The sequence below is a fragment of the Oncorhynchus tshawytscha genome, linkage group LG10, assembly GCF_018296145.1.
Source record: "Oncorhynchus tshawytscha isolate Ot180627B linkage group LG10, Otsh_v2.0, whole genome shotgun sequence".
NCBI classification, from domain to species: domain Eukaryota; kingdom Metazoa; phylum Chordata; class Actinopteri; order Salmoniformes; family Salmonidae; genus Oncorhynchus; species Oncorhynchus tshawytscha.
The window spans coordinates 34,491,920-34,510,575 of record NC_056438.1 but is presented as its reverse complement, the minus strand read 5'-3'; the positions used below and the strand labels follow the sequence as shown (position 1 = coordinate 34,510,575).

Here is an 18,656-nt window from a genome sequence, read left to right as displayed (position 1 = left end):
GTGGTATGTAGACAGCTAAAAAAATATACAGATGAAAACTCTCTCGGTAGATAGTGTGGTCTACAGCTTATCATGAGATACTCTACTTCAGGTGAGCAAAACCTTAGATATCATGCACCAGCTGATGTTTAAAGATATACGTAGACCGTCACCCCTTGTCTTACCAGAGGCTGCTGTTCTATCCTGCCAATGCAGTGTATAACCCAACAGTTGTATGTTATTCATGTCGTCGTTCAGCCACGACTCGGTGAAACATAAGATATTACAGTTTTTAATGTGCCGTTGGGAGGATACACATGCTTTTAGGTCGTCCAATTTATTTTCCTAGCGATTGTACGTTGGCCAGTAGTACGGATGGCAAGGGCAGATTAGCCACTCGTCGGCGGATCCTCACAAGGCACCCCGATCTCTTTTCACAATATCTTTTCCATCTCTTTCTCCTGCGAATGACGGGGATGAGGGCCTGTTTGGGTGTCGGGAGTAAGTCCCTCTCATCTGACTCATTAAAGATAAATTATTTGTCCAGTTCAAGGTGAGTAATCGCTGTTATTTTTGGTCTTAAGAGACGGAAGCAGCAACATTATGTACAAAATAAGTTTTTAAAAATTGCAAAAAAACGAAGAAAATAGCACGGTTGGTTAAAAGCCCTTGAAACGGCAGCCATTCTCTCCGGCGCCATCTTATTAATGGAGTAGTCTACGGCTGCTTTTCTATGTTTCACACTTATAGTACTTCATTCTTCAATCATTCCTGTGTCTACTCATGCGTGCCTGACTTTGTATAAAAGTGGGGGTGCTCAATCTGCCGAGGGGTCCTCCGCCGCCCTCCCCCTGAACATTTTAGCGTTTTTTTTAACACATTTCCTGCAATTATTTTTTATTAGGTTTTTGACACAATAAACTAAATTGAAAGAGTAGACTAGACTAGTTTTTCGGACTAGATTACTAATCTACCACCTTCCCTCAAATTCCAACCCACAGTGATTGATGGACAGGTCTGAAACCCTACCAACTCTGTCACTCCCTGACAATCCCACCCACAGTGATTGATTGACAGGCTAAACTGTTAAAGGGCTCTGTGCAGGCCAGTCACATTCACCCAAATTACAAAATGACACAAAGTATTCCTTACCCTGAGTGTACACAGCCACAGAGCCAATAAAATACAGAATTTGAAGAACAAACATCAACGTGGCATATTAATATCTTGCAGTAACTGTAAATGTGACTTTAATCTCAAGAGAAGACAGGTTTAATGTTAAAAAGGTGTGTGTATGAGGCCTGTTTGCATGTGTGTATTGTATATGTCACAAATAATACATTTGTGGGTGTCTGTGTGTGAAAGCAGGAATATTTAGTAAATATTCTAATCACTCTAGTGTAATAAACAGTCACAAACAGACTCACATGCATAACAATGTATGTCCTCTGGCTGTGCTTGTCAAAATAAAGTAAACCTGTATTTGACATGACAGCATTTATTTCTGTTCACAAAGGAAGCTCTGACTTAGGAAAGCTCCCGGCAGTGTGACAACATTAAGTTTGGCCTTTAAGATGTCTGTCTGTTCTTCCCGTTGTGCCCCATAGCAGCTCTTGTTTTTCAGCAAATTATTTAATATCGACTTTGACACCATCATGCGGTTCAACCATTTGATTAGTATGGAATGGACAACCTCAATATAACACTTTACAGACCTGAAAAATATCTGCGCCACTTGCCATCTCTGATAGCTCAGCATGATATGGCTGAGTCTACATAATTGTATACAGTTAACACCGTATCCGTATGTATGTGGACAGTGAAGCTAACATTTTAAATTGGGCTCTATATTCCAGCATTTTGGATTTGAGACAAATGTTTCATTTGAAATGACAATAGTTTCTATAGGGCAGAACATAATCCGAAACACAACCAAACCTATTTGCAATTGCAAACTGCAAATGCAACAAGTTTAGAGTGACATTCTTGATGTAGTAATTGTGTGCAAGGTAAATTGGACCAAATACTAAACTTTTGGCTACTTTAATGATTGTACAAAACATTAGGAGCACCTTCCTAATATTGAGATGCACCCCCCTTTTTCCCTCAGAACAGCCTCAATTCGTCGGGGCATGGACTCTACAAGGTGTCAAAGCATTCCACAGGGATGCTGGCCGATGTTTACTCCAATGCTTCCCACAGTTGTGTCAAGTTGGCTGGATGTCCTTTGGGTGGTGGACCATTCTTTTCATGAGATGTTGGAACATTGCTGCGGGGACTTGCTTCTGTTCAGCCACAAGAGCTTTAGTGAGGTTGGGCACTGATGTTGGACGAATAGGCCTGGCTTGTTCGATGGGGTTGAGGTCAGGGCTCTCTGCAGGCCAGTCAAGTTCTTCCACAACGATCTCGAAAAACCATTTCTGTATGGACCTCGCTTTGTGCACGGGGGCATTGTAATGCTGAAACAGGCAATGGCCTTTCCCTAACTGTTTGGGGAAGGCCCTGCACAGAATTGTCTCGAATGTCATTGTATGCTGTAGCGTTAAGATTTCTAAGGGGCCTAGCCCAAACCATGAAAACTGTCCCAGACCAATATTTGTCCTCCACCAAACTTTATAGTTGGCACTATGCAGTCGGGCAGGTAGCATTCTCCTGGCATCTGCCAAACCCAGATTTGTCAGTCGGACTGTCAGCACTCAGTGGTCCCTTTCTGTGAGCTTGTGTGGCCTACCACTTCCAAGCTGAGCCTTTGTTGGTGGCATCCTATGACAGTGCCTCGTTGAAAGTCACTGAACTCTTCAGTAAGGCCATTCTACTATCAATGTTTGTCTATGAAGATTACATATGGCTGTGTGCTCAATTTTAATCAATCCACTAATTTGAAGGGGTGTCCACATACTCTTGTATAAATAGTATACAGTGCCTTGCGAAAGCATTCGGCCCCCTTGAACTTTGCGACCTTTTGCCACATTTCAGGCTTCAAACATAAAGATATAAAACTGTATTTTTTTGTGAAGAATCAACAACAAGTGGGACACAATCATGAAGTGGAACGACATTTATTGGATATTTCAAACTTTTTTAACAAATCAAAAACTGAAAAATTGGCCGTGCAAAATTATTCAGCCCCCTTAAGTTAATACTTTGTAGCGCCACCTTTTGCTGCGATTACAGCTGTAAGTCGCTTGGGGTATGTCTCTATCAGTTTTGCACATCGAGAGACTGAATTTTTTTCCCATTCCTCCTTGCAAAACAGCTCGAGCTCAGTGAGGTTGGATGGAGAGCATTTGTGAACAGCAGTTTTCAGTTCTTTCCACAGATTCTCGATTGGATTCAGGTCTGGACTTTGACTTGGCCATTCTAACACCTGGATATGTTTATTTTTGAACCATTCCATTGTAGATTTTGCTTTATGTTTTGGATCATTGTCTTGTTGGAAGACAAATCTCCATCCCAGTCTCAGGTCTTTTGCAGACTCCATCAGGTTTTCTTCCAGAATGGTCCTGTATTTGGCTCCATCCATCTTCCCATCAATTTTAACCATCTTCCCTGTCCCTGCTGAAGAAAAGCAGGCCCAAACCATGATGCCGCCACCACCATGTTTGACAGTGGGGATGGTGTGTTCAGGGTGATGAGCTGTGTTGCTTTTACGCCAAACATAACGTTTTGCATCGTTGCCAAAAAGTTCCATTTTGGTTTCATCTGACCAGAGCACCTTCTTCCACATGTTTGGTGTGTCTCCCAGGTGGCTTGTGGCAAACTTTATGGATATCTTTAAGAAATGGCTTTCTTCTTGCCATTCTTCCATAAAGGCCAGATTTGTGCAATATACGACTGATTGTTGTCCTATGGACAGAGTCTCCCACCTCAGCTGTAGATCTCTGCAGTTCATCCAGAGTGATCATGGGCCTCTTGGCTGCATCTCTGATCAGTCTTCTCCTTGTATGAGCTGAAAGTTTAGAGGGACGGCCAGGTCTTGGTAGATTTGCAGTGGTCTGATACTCCTTCCATTTCAATATTATCGCTTGCACAGTGCTCCTTGGGATGTTTAAAGCTTGGGAAATCTTTTTGTATCCAAATCTGGCTTTAAACTTCTTCACAACAGTATCTCGGACCTGCCTGGTGTGTTCCTTGTTCTTCATGATGCTCTCTGCGCTTTTAACGGACCTCTGAGACTATCACAGTGCAGGTGCATTTATACGGAGACTTGATTACACACAGGTGGATTGTATTTATCATCATTAGTCATTTAGGTCAACATTGGATCATTCAGAGATCCTCACTGAACTTCTGGAGAGAGTTTGCTGTACTGAAAGTAAAGGGGCTGAATAATTTTGCACGCCCAATTTTTCAGTTTTTGATTTGTTAAAAAAGCTTGAAATATCCAATAAATGTCGTTCCACTTCATGATTGTGTCCCACTTGTTGTTGATTCTTCACAAAAAAATACAGTTTTATATCTTTATGTTTGAAGCCTGAAATGTGGCAAAAGGTCGCAAAGTTCAAGGGGGCCGAATACTTTCGCAAGGCACTGTACATAAAGTTCCATTAAATAATGTAAAAGCTGTCGCCTCATATGAAACATTTGATCTCAAATCATAAAATCCTGGAGTATAAAGCAAAATTATTATGTTTTGCTATATTGTCCAAATACATATGGTGTTGACTGTCAGTAGGTAAAAGGCATGTAAACACTAACAACTGTTACTCAAGAGTTGAATGTTGATGTAGAGAAGGGTCCTAATCTATCTACACATATCTGTGTATAAGTGTAGGTAGACAAAAGCACAGTGTGTGTTATGTGTTATTGGCCCACTGAGCCTCTGTGGTGATTGCTTTTTTTGCTATGTATACATGATAAAAGGTGTCTCGATGCCTTTTGACAAGGTTCTGTTACTAGATTAAAGACAGCATTCAAATTCTACAGGGGATTTGTCATCTTTTTCTTGACTTTGACATAACCATTTTATGTAGACAGTGGAAATGGTCCACCCACACAGACAGTGTGTTGAAGAAGACGCAACAGCATCTCTTCAACCTCAGGATGTTGAAGAAATTTGGCTTGGCCCCTAAGACCCTCACAAACTTTTACAGATGCACAATCGAGAGCATCCTGTCAGGCTGTATCACCAACTGGTACGGCAACTTCACTGCCCGCAAACGCAGGTCTCTTCAGAGGGGGGTGTGGTCTGCGCAACGCATCACACTACCTGCCTCCAAGACACCTATCCCTCTCAATGTCATAAGAAGGCCAAAAAGATCACCAAGGACATCAACCACCCAAGCCACGGCCTGTTCACCCAACTACCATCCAGAAGGCAAGGTCAGCACAGGTGCATCAAAGATGGGGCCGAGAGACTGAAAAACAGCTTCTATCTCAAGGCCATCAGACTGTTAAATATTCATCACTAGCCAGCTACCACTCAACCCTGCACCTTAGAGGCAGCTGCCTTAAATACTGTACATAGACATGGAATTACTAGTTAACACTAGTCACTTTAATAATGTTTGCTTTCTGCTTTACTCATTTCATATGTACAGTTGAAGTTAGAAGTTTACATACACTTAGGTTGGAGTCATTACAACTTGTTTTTCAACCACTCCATACATTTCTTGTGAACAAACTATAGTTTTGGCAAGTTGGTTAGGACATGTACTTTGTGCATGAATCAAGTAATCTTTACAACAATTATTTACAGAAAGATTATTTCACTTATAATTCACTGTATCACAATTCCAGTGGGTCAGAAGTTTACATACACTAAGTTGACTGTGCCTTTAAACAGCTTTGAAAATTCCAGAAAATGATGGCATGGCTTAAGAAGCTTCTGATAGGCTAATTGACATAATTTGAGTCAATTGGAGGGGTACCTGTGGATGTATTTCAATGCCTACCTTCAAACTCAGTGCCTCTTTGCTCAGAAAAAAAATTGTAGACCTCCACAAGTCTGGTTCATCCGTGGGAGCAAATTCCAAAAGCCTGAAGCTACCACGTTCATCTGTACAAACAATAGTATGCAAGTATAAACACCATGAGACCACGCAACCGTCAAAACGCTCAGGAAGAAGACGTGTTCTGTCTCCTAGAGATGAACGTACTTTGGTGCGAAAAGTGCAAATCAATCCCAGAACAACAGCAAAGGACCTTGTGAAGATGCTGGAGGAAACGGGTACAAAAGTATCTATATCCACAGTAAAACAAGTCCTTTATCGACATAACCTGAAAGGCCGCTCAGCAAGACAGATACCACTGCTCCAAAACCACCATAAAAAAAGCCAAACTATGGTTTGCAACTGCACATGGGGACAAAGATCGTACTTTTTGGATAAATATCCTCTGGTCTGATGAAACAAAAATAGAACTGTTTGGCCATAATGACCATCGTTATGTTTGGAGGAAAAAGGGGGAGGCTTGCAAGCCAAAGAACACTATCCCAACCGTGAAGCACGGGGGTGGCAGCATCATCTTGTGGGGGTGCTTTGCTGCAGGAGGGACTGGTGCACTTCACAAAATAGATGGCTTCAGGAGGCAGGAAAATGAAGTGGATATATTGAAGCAACATCTCAAGACATCAGTCAGGAAGTTAAAGCTTGGTTGCAAATATGATGGCTGCTTGGTCCCATGGGGATTATACTTGCATACTATTGTTTGTACAGATGAACGTGGTACAGGCATTTGGAAATTGCTCCCACGGATGAACCAATTTTTTTTCTGAGGTCTTGTCTGATTTCTTTTGATTTTCCCATGATGTCAAGCAAAGAGGCACTGAGTTTGAAGGTAGGCCTTGAAATACATCCAAGGGTACACCTCCAATTGACTCAAATTAGGTCAATTAGCCTATCAGAAGCTTCTAGATCCATGACATAATTGTCTGGAATTGTCCAAGCTATTTAAAGGCACAGTCAACTTAGTGTATGTAAACTTCTGACCCACTGGAATTGTGATACAGTGAATTTTAGGTGAAATAATCTGTCTGTAAACAATTGTTGGAAAAATTACTTGTGTAATGCACAAAGTAGATGTCCTAACCGATTTGCCAAAACTATAGTTTGTTAACAAGAAATGTATGGAGTTGTTGAAAAACGAGTTTTAATGACTCCAACTTAAGTGTATGTAAACTTCCAACTTCAACTGTATATCTGAGAGATATAAGAAAGATCGGGAAACATTTGTATATTTTTTACGTGTATTTAACCCTTTATTTTTGGCACTAAAGAGTGTCCATATACTGTATACAGTACTTCCACTGTTTTTCAACTGTTACCGGGGGACCTTCAGACAAGTCTTGCGAGGCCTGTGGGGCGTGTACGCAGACATGTACATGTTCATGAGAGTCTCACCTTTCCACACAGGAGTCATATTAGTGTGTTGCCTTAACTTTTCGGACGCTACAGACAGAAGTTGGCAGATCACCTTTACCGACTTCAGACAAGTCCCAAGACGCTTGTGGGGGTCTTAGAGCAGAAAGGAATACACCATCGTCTTCGTGAGTCATCTTTCCATAGATTATTCTATTTCTAAACCGTCAAGACGCTACCGAAGATTTTGTGAGAAGACCAATTTTCAGGATGTCTCATGGTCTGACACCATCGCTCTAGCTCTGTCACCTTTCACCGCAGATGCGAAAGTTCAACTTCAGTGGATGCGGTGAATTGAGACGCATCCAATGCACAAACTGATATCTTTATCTTAAACTGATAGATTTTTATGGGGATCTTTTTATTATGCTATTTAGATTTCCGCTGGAGCGCGGACATCGACTCTAGGGGGTTTAATCCTTGAGACCGTGTCTGATAGCTTATATAATCTGTAAATTAACAGAGAAGTGAGGTACAATGGTAGTTTATACCATAGGGCTTTATAAACAAGAAGTTTGCAATGCATCTATCTACAAGACTTCAAAGAGAGCCAGCCTGCCTTCTGATACAGAGTGCAGTGATGTGTGCTGAAACTGTTGCCCGTAATAAAATGTAGTTTGCTATCATAAACTGCTTCCAGTGGCTTCAATACAGTGGCAACTGCATTACATATAGACGATATCGCCATAGTCTAAGACCGTAATGAATGTCAACTAAATTTGTTGTATTCTGCTATTTAAGGAAAGGCATGACCTGTTCCTATAAAATAAGCCTATTTTATTTCTTAACTTCACAACTTACTCATCAACATGATTTTTGATGGAAAGCCTATTATCAATCCAGATGCCGAGATATTTGTAAGGGCACCATTCAATATGCATAAATCATCAGATACATTGTTTTTGTGGTTTGGAAAATTACATATACTTGGTTTTACCTGCATTAAGTACTATTTTCAGTTACAAAAAAGGCAATAAATGCAGATTGAAGCTGTGGGGCAATAGCATACACAACAGTGCTATAATCGTGCCGGAGTGGATGGGTGCCGTTTTATGGGCTCCTAACAAAGTGTGTTATTTTGTGTGGGTTTTTTTGCATCGTTTATAACTTATTTTGTACATAGTGTTGCTGCTACCATCTCGTATGACCACAAAGAGCTTCTGGATATCAGAACAGCGATTACTCAACTCGAACTGGACAAAAATTATTTTTTTATGAGTCAGACGCGAAGGATATACTGCTTCTCCGAGACCAGGCCCAAATCGCCGTCTCTGACAATTTTATGGGCTATCCTCTGACACCGCATATTATAAAGGTCCTGAATGCCAGGAAGCTTGGCCCCAGTGACGTACTGGGCCGTATGCACTACCCTCTGTAGCGCCTTACGGTCAGATGCCGAGCAGTTGCCATACCAGGCGGTGATGCAACTGGTCAGGATGCTCTCGATGGTGCAGCTGTAGAACCTTTTGAGGATCTGGGGACCCATGCAAAATCTTTTCAGGCTCCTGAGGGGGTATGTTTGGACCATGATAGTTCGTTGGTGATGTGGACACCAAGGAACTTGAAACTCTCGACCCGCTCCACCACAGCCCGTCGATGTTAATGGGGTCCCTGTTCAGCCTGCCTTTTCCTGTAGTCCACGATCATCTCCTTTGTCTTTCTCACATTGAGGGAGAGGTTGTTGTCCTGGCACACACGGCCAGTTCTCTGACCTCCTCCCCAAAGGCTGTCTCATCGTTGTCGGGGCGCGTCAGTAAACTTAATGATGGTGTTGGTGTCGTGTTTGGCCATGCAGTCATGGGTGAACAGGGAGTACAGGAGGGGACTAAGTATACACCCCTGAGAGGCCCCAGTGTTAAGGATCAGCATGGCAGACGTGTTGTTGCCTACTTTTACCACCTGGGGGCGGCCTTTCAGGAAGTCCAGGAACCAGTTGCAGAGGGAGGTGTTTATAACTCCCGATTCAACTCTCTTTGTATATGTGTATTGACATGTTGCACCGAGCTGTCTGTCTAAACTACTGGTACACAGCTAGGTCACCCATGCATAACCCACAAGACATGCCACAAGAAGTCTCTTCACAGTCCCCAAGTCCAGCACAGACTATGGGAGGCACACAATACTACATAGAGCCATGACTACATGGAACTCTATTCCACATCAAGTAACTGATGCAAGCAGTTAAATTAAATTTGATAAAACAGATTAAAAAACACCTTATGGAACACAAACATAGACACATACACACACACACGCACACACGCACACACACGATAACATATGCACTATACACATGGATTTAGTACTGTAAATATGTGGTAGGGGTGCAGTCGGGGCCTGAGGGCACAGTGTGTTGTGAAATCTGTGAATGATTGCAATGTTTTTTAAATTATATAAACTGCCTTAATTTTGCTGGACCCCAGGAAGAGTAGTTGCTGCCTTGGCAGCAGCTAATGGGGATCCATAATAAATACATATACAAATTTAAACGACCCTGAGCACCTGGAAAAGTGCTACATCCAGTTTATTATCATTATTACCTTTATTAGAAAAGCACATAATAATGGCAATTGTTACGCTTGTACAATTCCTGTAGCTACAGTGAACAACAATAGGCAGAAATTGAATTGAGCCCATCCACCTTAATATTTCTATAGAATATTTGCTCTTAAATATGATACTGTATAATGCTGTAAAATGAGTACCGACACTTCAAGCACCAGCAGAGGCAGTCAAATTGAAATTAAAAGGCAAATATTATACACAGGGGCTGATTAACACTCATGAGTAAAGGCATAATCAGATCATGAGAGTACAGAAATTGTTGATCAGATAATATCTGAGGTGAGCTGGTCATGTGTGGCTCAGTTGGTAAGAGCATGGTGCTTGCAATGCCAGGGTTGTGGGTTTGATTCCCACTTGGGTCAGTATGAAAAAAATATGAATATCTATGCACTCTAAAATGAGAATTGTATTTTGAGCCTCAATGCAAGGCTTTCAATGTACCCCCAGAGCTGACTGGAACAGCTCCAGTGGATGTCTGCCTGTCCAAGCGATGTGCAAAGCAGTTCAGTATAAGGTGCTGACCGTGTCGGCAGAACAATTTCAACACGCGTTGCTTCTAAATGGAAGCCAACTATTCACACTCAACATCAACACAACTAAGGAGATGATTGTGGACTTCAGGAAACAGCAGAGGGAGCACCCCCCTATCCACGTCAATGGGACAGTAGTGGAGAGGGTAGTAAGTTTTAAGTTCCTCAGCGTACACATCACAGACCAACTGAATTGGTCCACCCACACAGACAGCATCTTCAACCTCAGGAGGCTGAAGAAATTTGGCTTGTCACCAAAAGCACTCACAAACTTCTACAGATGCACAATCGAGAGCATCCTGGCGGGCTGTATCACCGCCTGGTACTGCAACACCTCCACCCACAACCGTTAGGCTCTCCAGAGGGTAGTGAGGTCTGCACAACGCATCACCGGGGGCAAACTACCTGCCCTCCAGGACACCTACACCACCCGATGTCACAGGAAGGCCATAAAGATCATCAAGGACAACAACCACCCGAGCCACTGCCTGTTCACCCCGCTATCATCCAGAAGGCGAGGTCAGTACAGGTGCATCAAAGCAGGGACCGAGAGTCTGAAAAACAGCTTCTATCTCAAGGCCATCAGACTGTTAAACAGCCACCACTAACATTGAGTGGCTGCTGCCAACACACTGACTCAACTCCAGCCACTTTAATAATGGGAATTGATGGAAATTGATGTAAAATATATCACTAGCCACTTTAAACAATGCTACTTAATATAATGTTTACATACCCTACATTATTCATCTCATATGTATATGTATATACTGTACTCTATATCATCTACTGCATCTTTATGTAATACATGTATCACTAGCCACTTTAAACTATGCCACTTTGTTTACATACCCTACATTACTCATCTCATATATATATACTGTACTCAATACCATCTACTGCATCTTGCCTATGCCGTTCTGTACCATCACTCATTCATATCTTTATGTACATATTCTTTATAACTTTACACTTGTATGTATAAGGTAGTAGTTTTGGAATTGTTAGGTTAGATTACTCGTTGGTTATTACTGCATTGTCAGAACTAGAAGCACAAGCATTTCGCTACACTCGCATTAACATCTGCTAACCATGTGTATGTGACAAATAAATGTGATTTGATTTGTAACGCTTGAAAGTGTGTGACACGTATCACCATATGATGTGATTCAACATAGTTTAGAGAGAAATGAACATCCATGAATGGGCAACGTTTGATAAGCTAAGAAGGCTCCTATGATAGCAGATAAAGTAAATCTCTATTTTAGAGATAACCAGTGCTAGAACTAATGAATGGCACTAAAAGCAGAAATGAAATTAATTGCTCAATATTATATTTTTTTTTTTCATTCTGTCAAATTCAATCAGTTAGATATTTTTCTATTAAGCATTACTGTAAATGCAGTCTCCCTTACTACATTTACTATAAAACATTTAATCATGTGGGTTGTTTCATGTGTGTTACTATTGTAAAACATTCATGTTAGGTTGTGTAATCCACAAAGACTATTAGGCTTGTCAAGGCGTTTAAAGATTGCTGTCTTAGTGTGAATGTGTTCAGACTGAAAACTGCCAGTGACCTAACCAAAGCCAGCAGGTGTGTGGCCAACAATGCTGAAAAAAAAGATTTACTAACACATTCACTACATTAAAAAGGATGTGGACACCTGCTCTTCGAACATCTCATTCCAAAATCATAGGCATTAATATGGAGTTGGTACCCCCTTTGCTGCTATAACAGCCTCAACTCTTCTGGGAAGGCTGTCCAGTAGATGATGGAACATTGCTGAGGGGACTTTTTTTCATTCAGCTACAAGAACATTAGTGAGGTTGGGCACTGATGTTGGGCTATTAGGCCTGGCTCACATTTGGTGTTCCAATTCATCCCAAAGGTGTTTGATGGGGTTGAGGTCAGGCCTCTGGGCAGGCCAATCATGTTCTTCCACACTGATCTCGACAAACCATTTCTGTATGGATCTCACTTTGTGCACGGGGGCATTGTCTTGCTGAAACAGGAAAGGGCCTTCCCCAAACGGTTGCCACAAAGTTGGAATCACAGAATTATCTAGAATCTCATTGTATGCTGTAGCGGTAAAATGTCCCTTCACTGGAACTAAGGGGTCTTAGCCCGAACCATGAAAAACATCCCCAGACCATTATTCCTCCTCCACCAAACTTTACAATTTGCACTATGCATTCGGGCATGCTCCTGGCATCCATTAACCCAGATTCATCTGTCAGACTGCCAGATGGACAAGCAATGATTCATCACTCCAGAGAACACATTTCCACTGCTCCAGAGTCCAGTTGCCAAGAGCTTCACCACTCCAGCCGATGCTTGGCATTGCACATGGTGATCTTAATCTTGTGTGGCTGGAAACCCACTTCATAAAAATCCAGACAAACAATTATTGTGCTGACGTTGCTTCCAGAGGCAGTTTGGAACTCGGTAGTGAGTGTTGCAGCCGAGGACAGACAATTTTTATGCGCTACGCGCTTCAGCACTTAGCTGTCCTGTGCTGTGAGCTTGTGTGGCTTACCACTTTGCGACTGAGGCGTTGTTGCTCCTAGACATTTCCACTTCACAATAACAGGGGCAGAAATGTATTGTATGTCTGGCTTGAGGGTCTACAGTACACCAGTGTTTCCCACTGTTTCCCCAGGGGATAAACGTGCTCTATGTTGCAATGGCAATTATTTTAATTGAGCACATAGACCATCTGCATTATTCTGCCTTGAGATTTGAATACTGAATGTTGTATTTTCTTGAAAATCTGACATCAATAAATGACTGAATTACTCATAGTTGGGTGCACAGATCTCACATCAGAATACCTACCCATGTTCCCTGTATATTATGCCTCTTTGAGGGGCCAGAAAAGCAAGCATGAATGTATAATTGCAGTGCTTGTCAGTGGCCAACAACTTGACTTTGAGCCAGCAGAGAGCATGAACCCCCATGTAGAGGAGCCAACAAAAAAGGTGGGCATTTTCTCTGTACATCCATAGATGAACCAGTCACACTTCATATGCAATGTAGGCTATTGTATGGTAGCTAGCTAAGTGCAACGTAAACTCACCCCATTCCGTACAAATGTGCGCCACCGCGACATGCAAACAAGGCTGCAAAGAAAACTAATGGGACTGAAGCAACTGTGTTGACTTCAAAATCTGGGGTGTGAACTATGTTTCTATTCAAGCGTTGATCGACATGGTAATGGCTCTATAGTTTTGGAGAAAAGTAGAAAAAACTGACCCTCTGTTACATCGTGACGTGTCATGCCGTAACGTACAGCACGCGTAAAGCAACTATTTCTGTCTTACAATCTCTCCACCAGGTGTAGCACTTCTCTCATCGTTTAAAAACAAGAAATGGACAGTGATGGGGTAAGGGGGGTATACCTAGTCATTTTTTTGCATTGTCACTGCAAGCGATCATCACTCTCAAAAGACAATGTTTACTTCTGAAGATCACTTTAGCACCGCCCTAAAAACCCAATTCAAATTCAACACAAACCTTCAAATAGGTATGTAATGACACATTATATAAACTTTTTTTTTAGGCAATAAGGTGATAAGTTGGACAGATCAAGTGAAAAAAAGCAATGTTTCCACATGATATCTCTCCTTCTCACTATCACGCATTAGTTTCTCTTCCACACCCGCCATTTAAAAAAAAGACCAGACAGGGCTCATTGCCTTCTTGAATCATGCAGAAACGGGCAGCTTGGAGGGCATGTCATTGACTTTGTGGGAAAGGGGAGAAATTGTGCTTTACAATGGTATTGACATTACAGTTGATCTGAAAGTATTACGTTTTTGGGGTGCTAAAATAAGGTCAATTGTACGGAGGCGATGTACGAAAGTGAGTGAGTTTACATTACAGACACAATGCATAAAACACTAAATAGTTATTCCAAGCTAGCTAACCACTCTAGCTAGTATTGACATAATTAAATCACAATGTATTATCTAATTTCCATGAAACAGCTGCCTGTGTTAGCTGCCAAGTTAGTGCATGTCCTTAGCTAGCTAACTAGATAGCTGTGTTGTGCTAGCTTGTGAATATGCTAACGTTAGCTAATATGGGATAATGGAGAGTGAATGAAATTGTTTCTTCGTAATCTCGTTAGATAGTAATTTCACTGTCGCCTTTCTGGTTAGTATTAACAAGGGCTTTCTACAAATAGCAACATAAGTGCAGCTTGGAATCGAGACCATAAGCAATACACACAATACATCTGCATTGCCAAACAACGCTACTGCCACCTTTTGGTTAGGAGTAGCTGACGACTTCCATGGTTTTTGCTGTGTGAACACAAAAAGAGATTGACTGCCGACATTCTGTTCAGAGGTGCCAAGTAAACGTTTGACAATCCTACTGCTGTGTCTTAGCTTTAAAGTTTTGGACTAGGAAAACTACAGGTGAGAAACTACAGTTCCCCTGAGCCGGCACCTCCCTCTCAATACCATTGGGGATTAATCCGATTGGTGCTGCCACTAACCCAAAATGACTGGGATCACTGTACTCCAATAAGAGTGGGCCCTGCATACAACAGAACGGTGTGGAAGGGCTGAAAGGGTGAAGACCCTGTTCGAGCTCTATTTCCTTAGCACAGTGTTCGTTGAAGAGAAAGGCTGCTGAAATAACTCTGGATCACTTTCATTCCAGACTGTTCGATTGGTGCGATTAATGTACCACCACAAAGTCTGTGTCTGTTGGCTTGCTATTCTGGGCCAGTGAGAACACAAACACAGGTGAACATTTTTATACAATCAATCTACAGATTATTACAGTCAGTGCACAACCAGTCATATTTTTTTGGAGGTTTATACCATGTCTGGACAAAATCCATTAGTGCTTGCGAACATGCAGCTTTGATGATTTGGTATTATGGAACAGTTCACTGGTCATGATTTTCTTGATGCTGCCTTAATTTTAAACCACAAACATACTTATTTGACGACAAAATCACATCAATCCTTTAACTCAACCAATGTTCTTGAGCCAGATAAACAACATGTTCAACATGTGCATTCCACTACAACAGTCAGCCGACCTGGGTTCAAATACTTTTGAAAATGATAAATTCCACCCATCTTGTGGAAGGCTAGATTAAACACTAAAAGTACTTATAGTGTTTGATCTAGCCTTCCATCAGATGGGTGGGATTTATCATTTTGGGACTATTCTATTAGTCCATTAAGCCACACAAGCTCAATCAAGCACTGACCAATGGGCTGATGATCAATGACATGGACTGCATTAGAACAGTGTTTCTCAACCTCCGGTAGGTACAATGTTGCTGCCCGGTTGGTCAGTTAGTGAGCTGACACTGATTTTATTAGAGTTTAAATGCCAGTTTTACTGTACGTGGTGCTCAAAGGAGGGAAACCCCAGCATGCCAGTTCCTGGAACAAAACAGGTTGAAAAACACTGGGTGACCTCATTAGGTCTATTCCTGAGAATACGAAGGCATCCTGCCTTAAAATACAATTGTTCACCCATTACCTTTTACAGGGCCCACCCAGGAGCTTTTCATACATTGAATGACTGACTTTGGAATGTAGAACTTACCTTTCAAAGCAATTGTGTAAAAAGTAAGTGTTCCCATTGTGAAGAGCATATATAGTTTCTCTATACAACTTGTCAGAACTTTGTTGGATATTGCTGGATTTATGCACATGGCCTTGTTCTGCATTTAGTTTGCATGCTTTGGCTGTACATTTTTGTAATGCTATGAATATGTATAAAATGTTTTACTTTTTTAATTTAATGTTTTTCTGCCCAATAGGGTCCTCCTGGTCTTCAGGGTGACAAGGTAGGTAAACAAATGTGTATAGCTATGTTTTATTCATATGTTAAATGCATAATTAATGTATTACTTTCCAAGGGCTAACTTTCTTTGATTTCCCTGGCAGTGGATGAACATGATCTAAATTCCTTGGCTTCCCACCCTTTCTTACAATACATTTTGGGGTCAAAAGCATTAACGTATGACTTTACTTTATTCCCTAATCAAATGTGTCCATAAATAATGTAGTTTTGTATGGTATTCTAAAGTTTCCATTAAAAATTGAAGTCCTACCTACCTCAAGTCTTAGTTGTGAATATTTAAATATTCACATCGTTCGCAAATCCACTGACTTAATTACTTAACACCAGGGCCCGAACTGAAGTGCTTAAATGCTTCGCTGAACATCCCTCCATAAAATGGCAGCTGACCATGAGAAATAACCACACTGTATCTTTATAAGTCTGTTGAACTTGGGGACCAATATGTACCCATGCGCCTTGTTTTGGAATATTAAAACCATGAAAATGGTTGAGGTTCCATGCTTAATTCACACACAATGGAAATAGGCTGCTCTGGTTTTCCTCTGTCTTACTCGATTAGCAGGCATTGCAAAGCATCCGTGTGGCTCTAACAGGGCGTATATATTATTTCCTTTTTTGAGATAGTTAACTGACAGTTGCTGGTATTCGTGTTTAATGAAAGTTCTGTTTACTATCAATCCTTGCTGTTCAGTCAGACCCCTCTAATAACTCAATGTACCTCATCAACAAATAGTTTGTCGATCATTTTTATTTAACCTTTATTTAACTAGTCAAGTCAGTTAAGAACAAATACTTATTTACAATGATGGCCTACCCCGGCCAAACCCTCCCCTAACCCGGACAACGCTGAGCCAATTGTGCGCCGCCCTATGGGATCAGGGCACAACACTTACAGTAAATAACAGAAATGCAGAATGGGTCATTCAAAAATTGAGGTGTATACTAGTGTAGCTAACTGACAGTTGGTAATTGGATACACTTGCATTTTGTTTGGCCTCGTTCAACTTCAGCCTATTTCTGTTCAATGTTGAAACAGCAACTGTGTTAAATCACCCACCCAAGTTGAATAAAGTACACCGTCTGAGGATGTGCCAGTCAAAAATTTGACTAAGAATTGGCAACGTCTTAAATGTGTGGTGAGGTATAAAGAGATTGGTCATGTATTAATTTTACTCTATGATCAATGAACACTCCCCCTTCCCCTCAACCCTATTCACGTCAGTCTGTGTTATCATAAGTGATTTTACTCTCAACCATAATATTTGAGGCTGACTATATTCTTTTTTCCTTTTTTCTTTGTGTGTTTGTGTGTCTGGTTGATGTATTTCAAGACAAATTCTTTCTGCCCCTTGCAGGGGGATCAAGGCGACCAAGGACCGCGGGTATGTGGTTTGCTCCTTCTTGTCATTTTCTGATTGGCTGTTGAATGTGACTTTGTGTGACTGTATTTCTCCCTCGCCAAAGTAGTGGGCCAAAGATATGAGATTCCAGGAATACGGTTTTTGCATGGGATTCCAAGGGTAGTTTTAACACTTTTTTTTGCAAAGACAACCAGAGCAACATACTGTATACTGTAGCAGGGAGTTCCAATATGATCAAAACTACAGACGGGTTATGCTATATAGGTTGCTGAAAACAACTGTCCATCATTTTTTGTATTATTCATCTCAGGGAGCCTACTTGAAAACATGACAGAGAAGCAATTTCACATTTTACTCATCACTAAACAGTCAATAGACATTAAGTCATAGAATTACACTAAAACTGTGTAGGACACCACTTAATTCTTCAAAATAACAACCCAAACCAAATGTTAAAAGTGGTGGAGTTGTCCTTTAACACATGTTTAACCTAAAGGTGGTTTCTGGTTCCATCCACAGGGTCTAGAATGCGGCCCATATAGTCCCCCTTCATAAAGGTGGTGACCCGTGTGACCTAAATAATTATCGCCACATTTTCAAACTCTCTTGCCTAGCTAAAATCTTAGAATTATTGGTAAATACTCAATTTTTAAAAACTAAATTTACTCTAACTGTTCATCATGGTCATAGCACCATGTCTGCTACCTCTATGGATTTAAACAACATTATTAATTGTATGGAAAGGAATAAATACTGTGCTGCCCTTTTTTATATAGCTATCTAAGGCTTTTGACACTGTGGATCACTCATCACTTATTCAGTGGCTTTCTTCAATTGGCGTGTAGCTGATTTGAAAATGATTTAACGGACAGAGTGCAGTGTGTATTTACTGATGGTGTTAAATCAATTTTTTTGGACACCCTTTGATACAGTGATTGATTCTTTGTCTGGTTCTTTTTACGTTAACAATATTGTTTTATCTGTAAAAAAAAAGTAACTTTCACTTGTACTGTTGCAGATGGTA

The 18,656-nt window shown here is 41.1% G+C and overlaps 1 protein-coding gene across 9 annotated transcripts in view; it reads left to right on the top strand.

Moving 5' to 3' along the window:
- The window catches only part of LOC112260125 (collagen alpha-1(XXV) chain), a 337,796-nt gene that overhangs the window by 186,970 nt on the left and 132,170 nt on the right, over positions 1 to 18,656 (top strand). For all 9 annotated transcript variants that reach the window (XM_042328516.1, XM_042328517.1, XM_024434986.2 and 6 more), the window contains 2 exons: positions 16,228 to 16,254; positions 17,627 to 17,653. In XM_042328516.1, the coding sequence (XP_042184450.1) occupies positions 16,228 to 16,254; positions 17,627 to 17,653 (54 nt within the window). The remainder of the gene's footprint in view (positions 1 to 16,227; positions 16,255 to 17,626; positions 17,654 to 18,656) is intronic.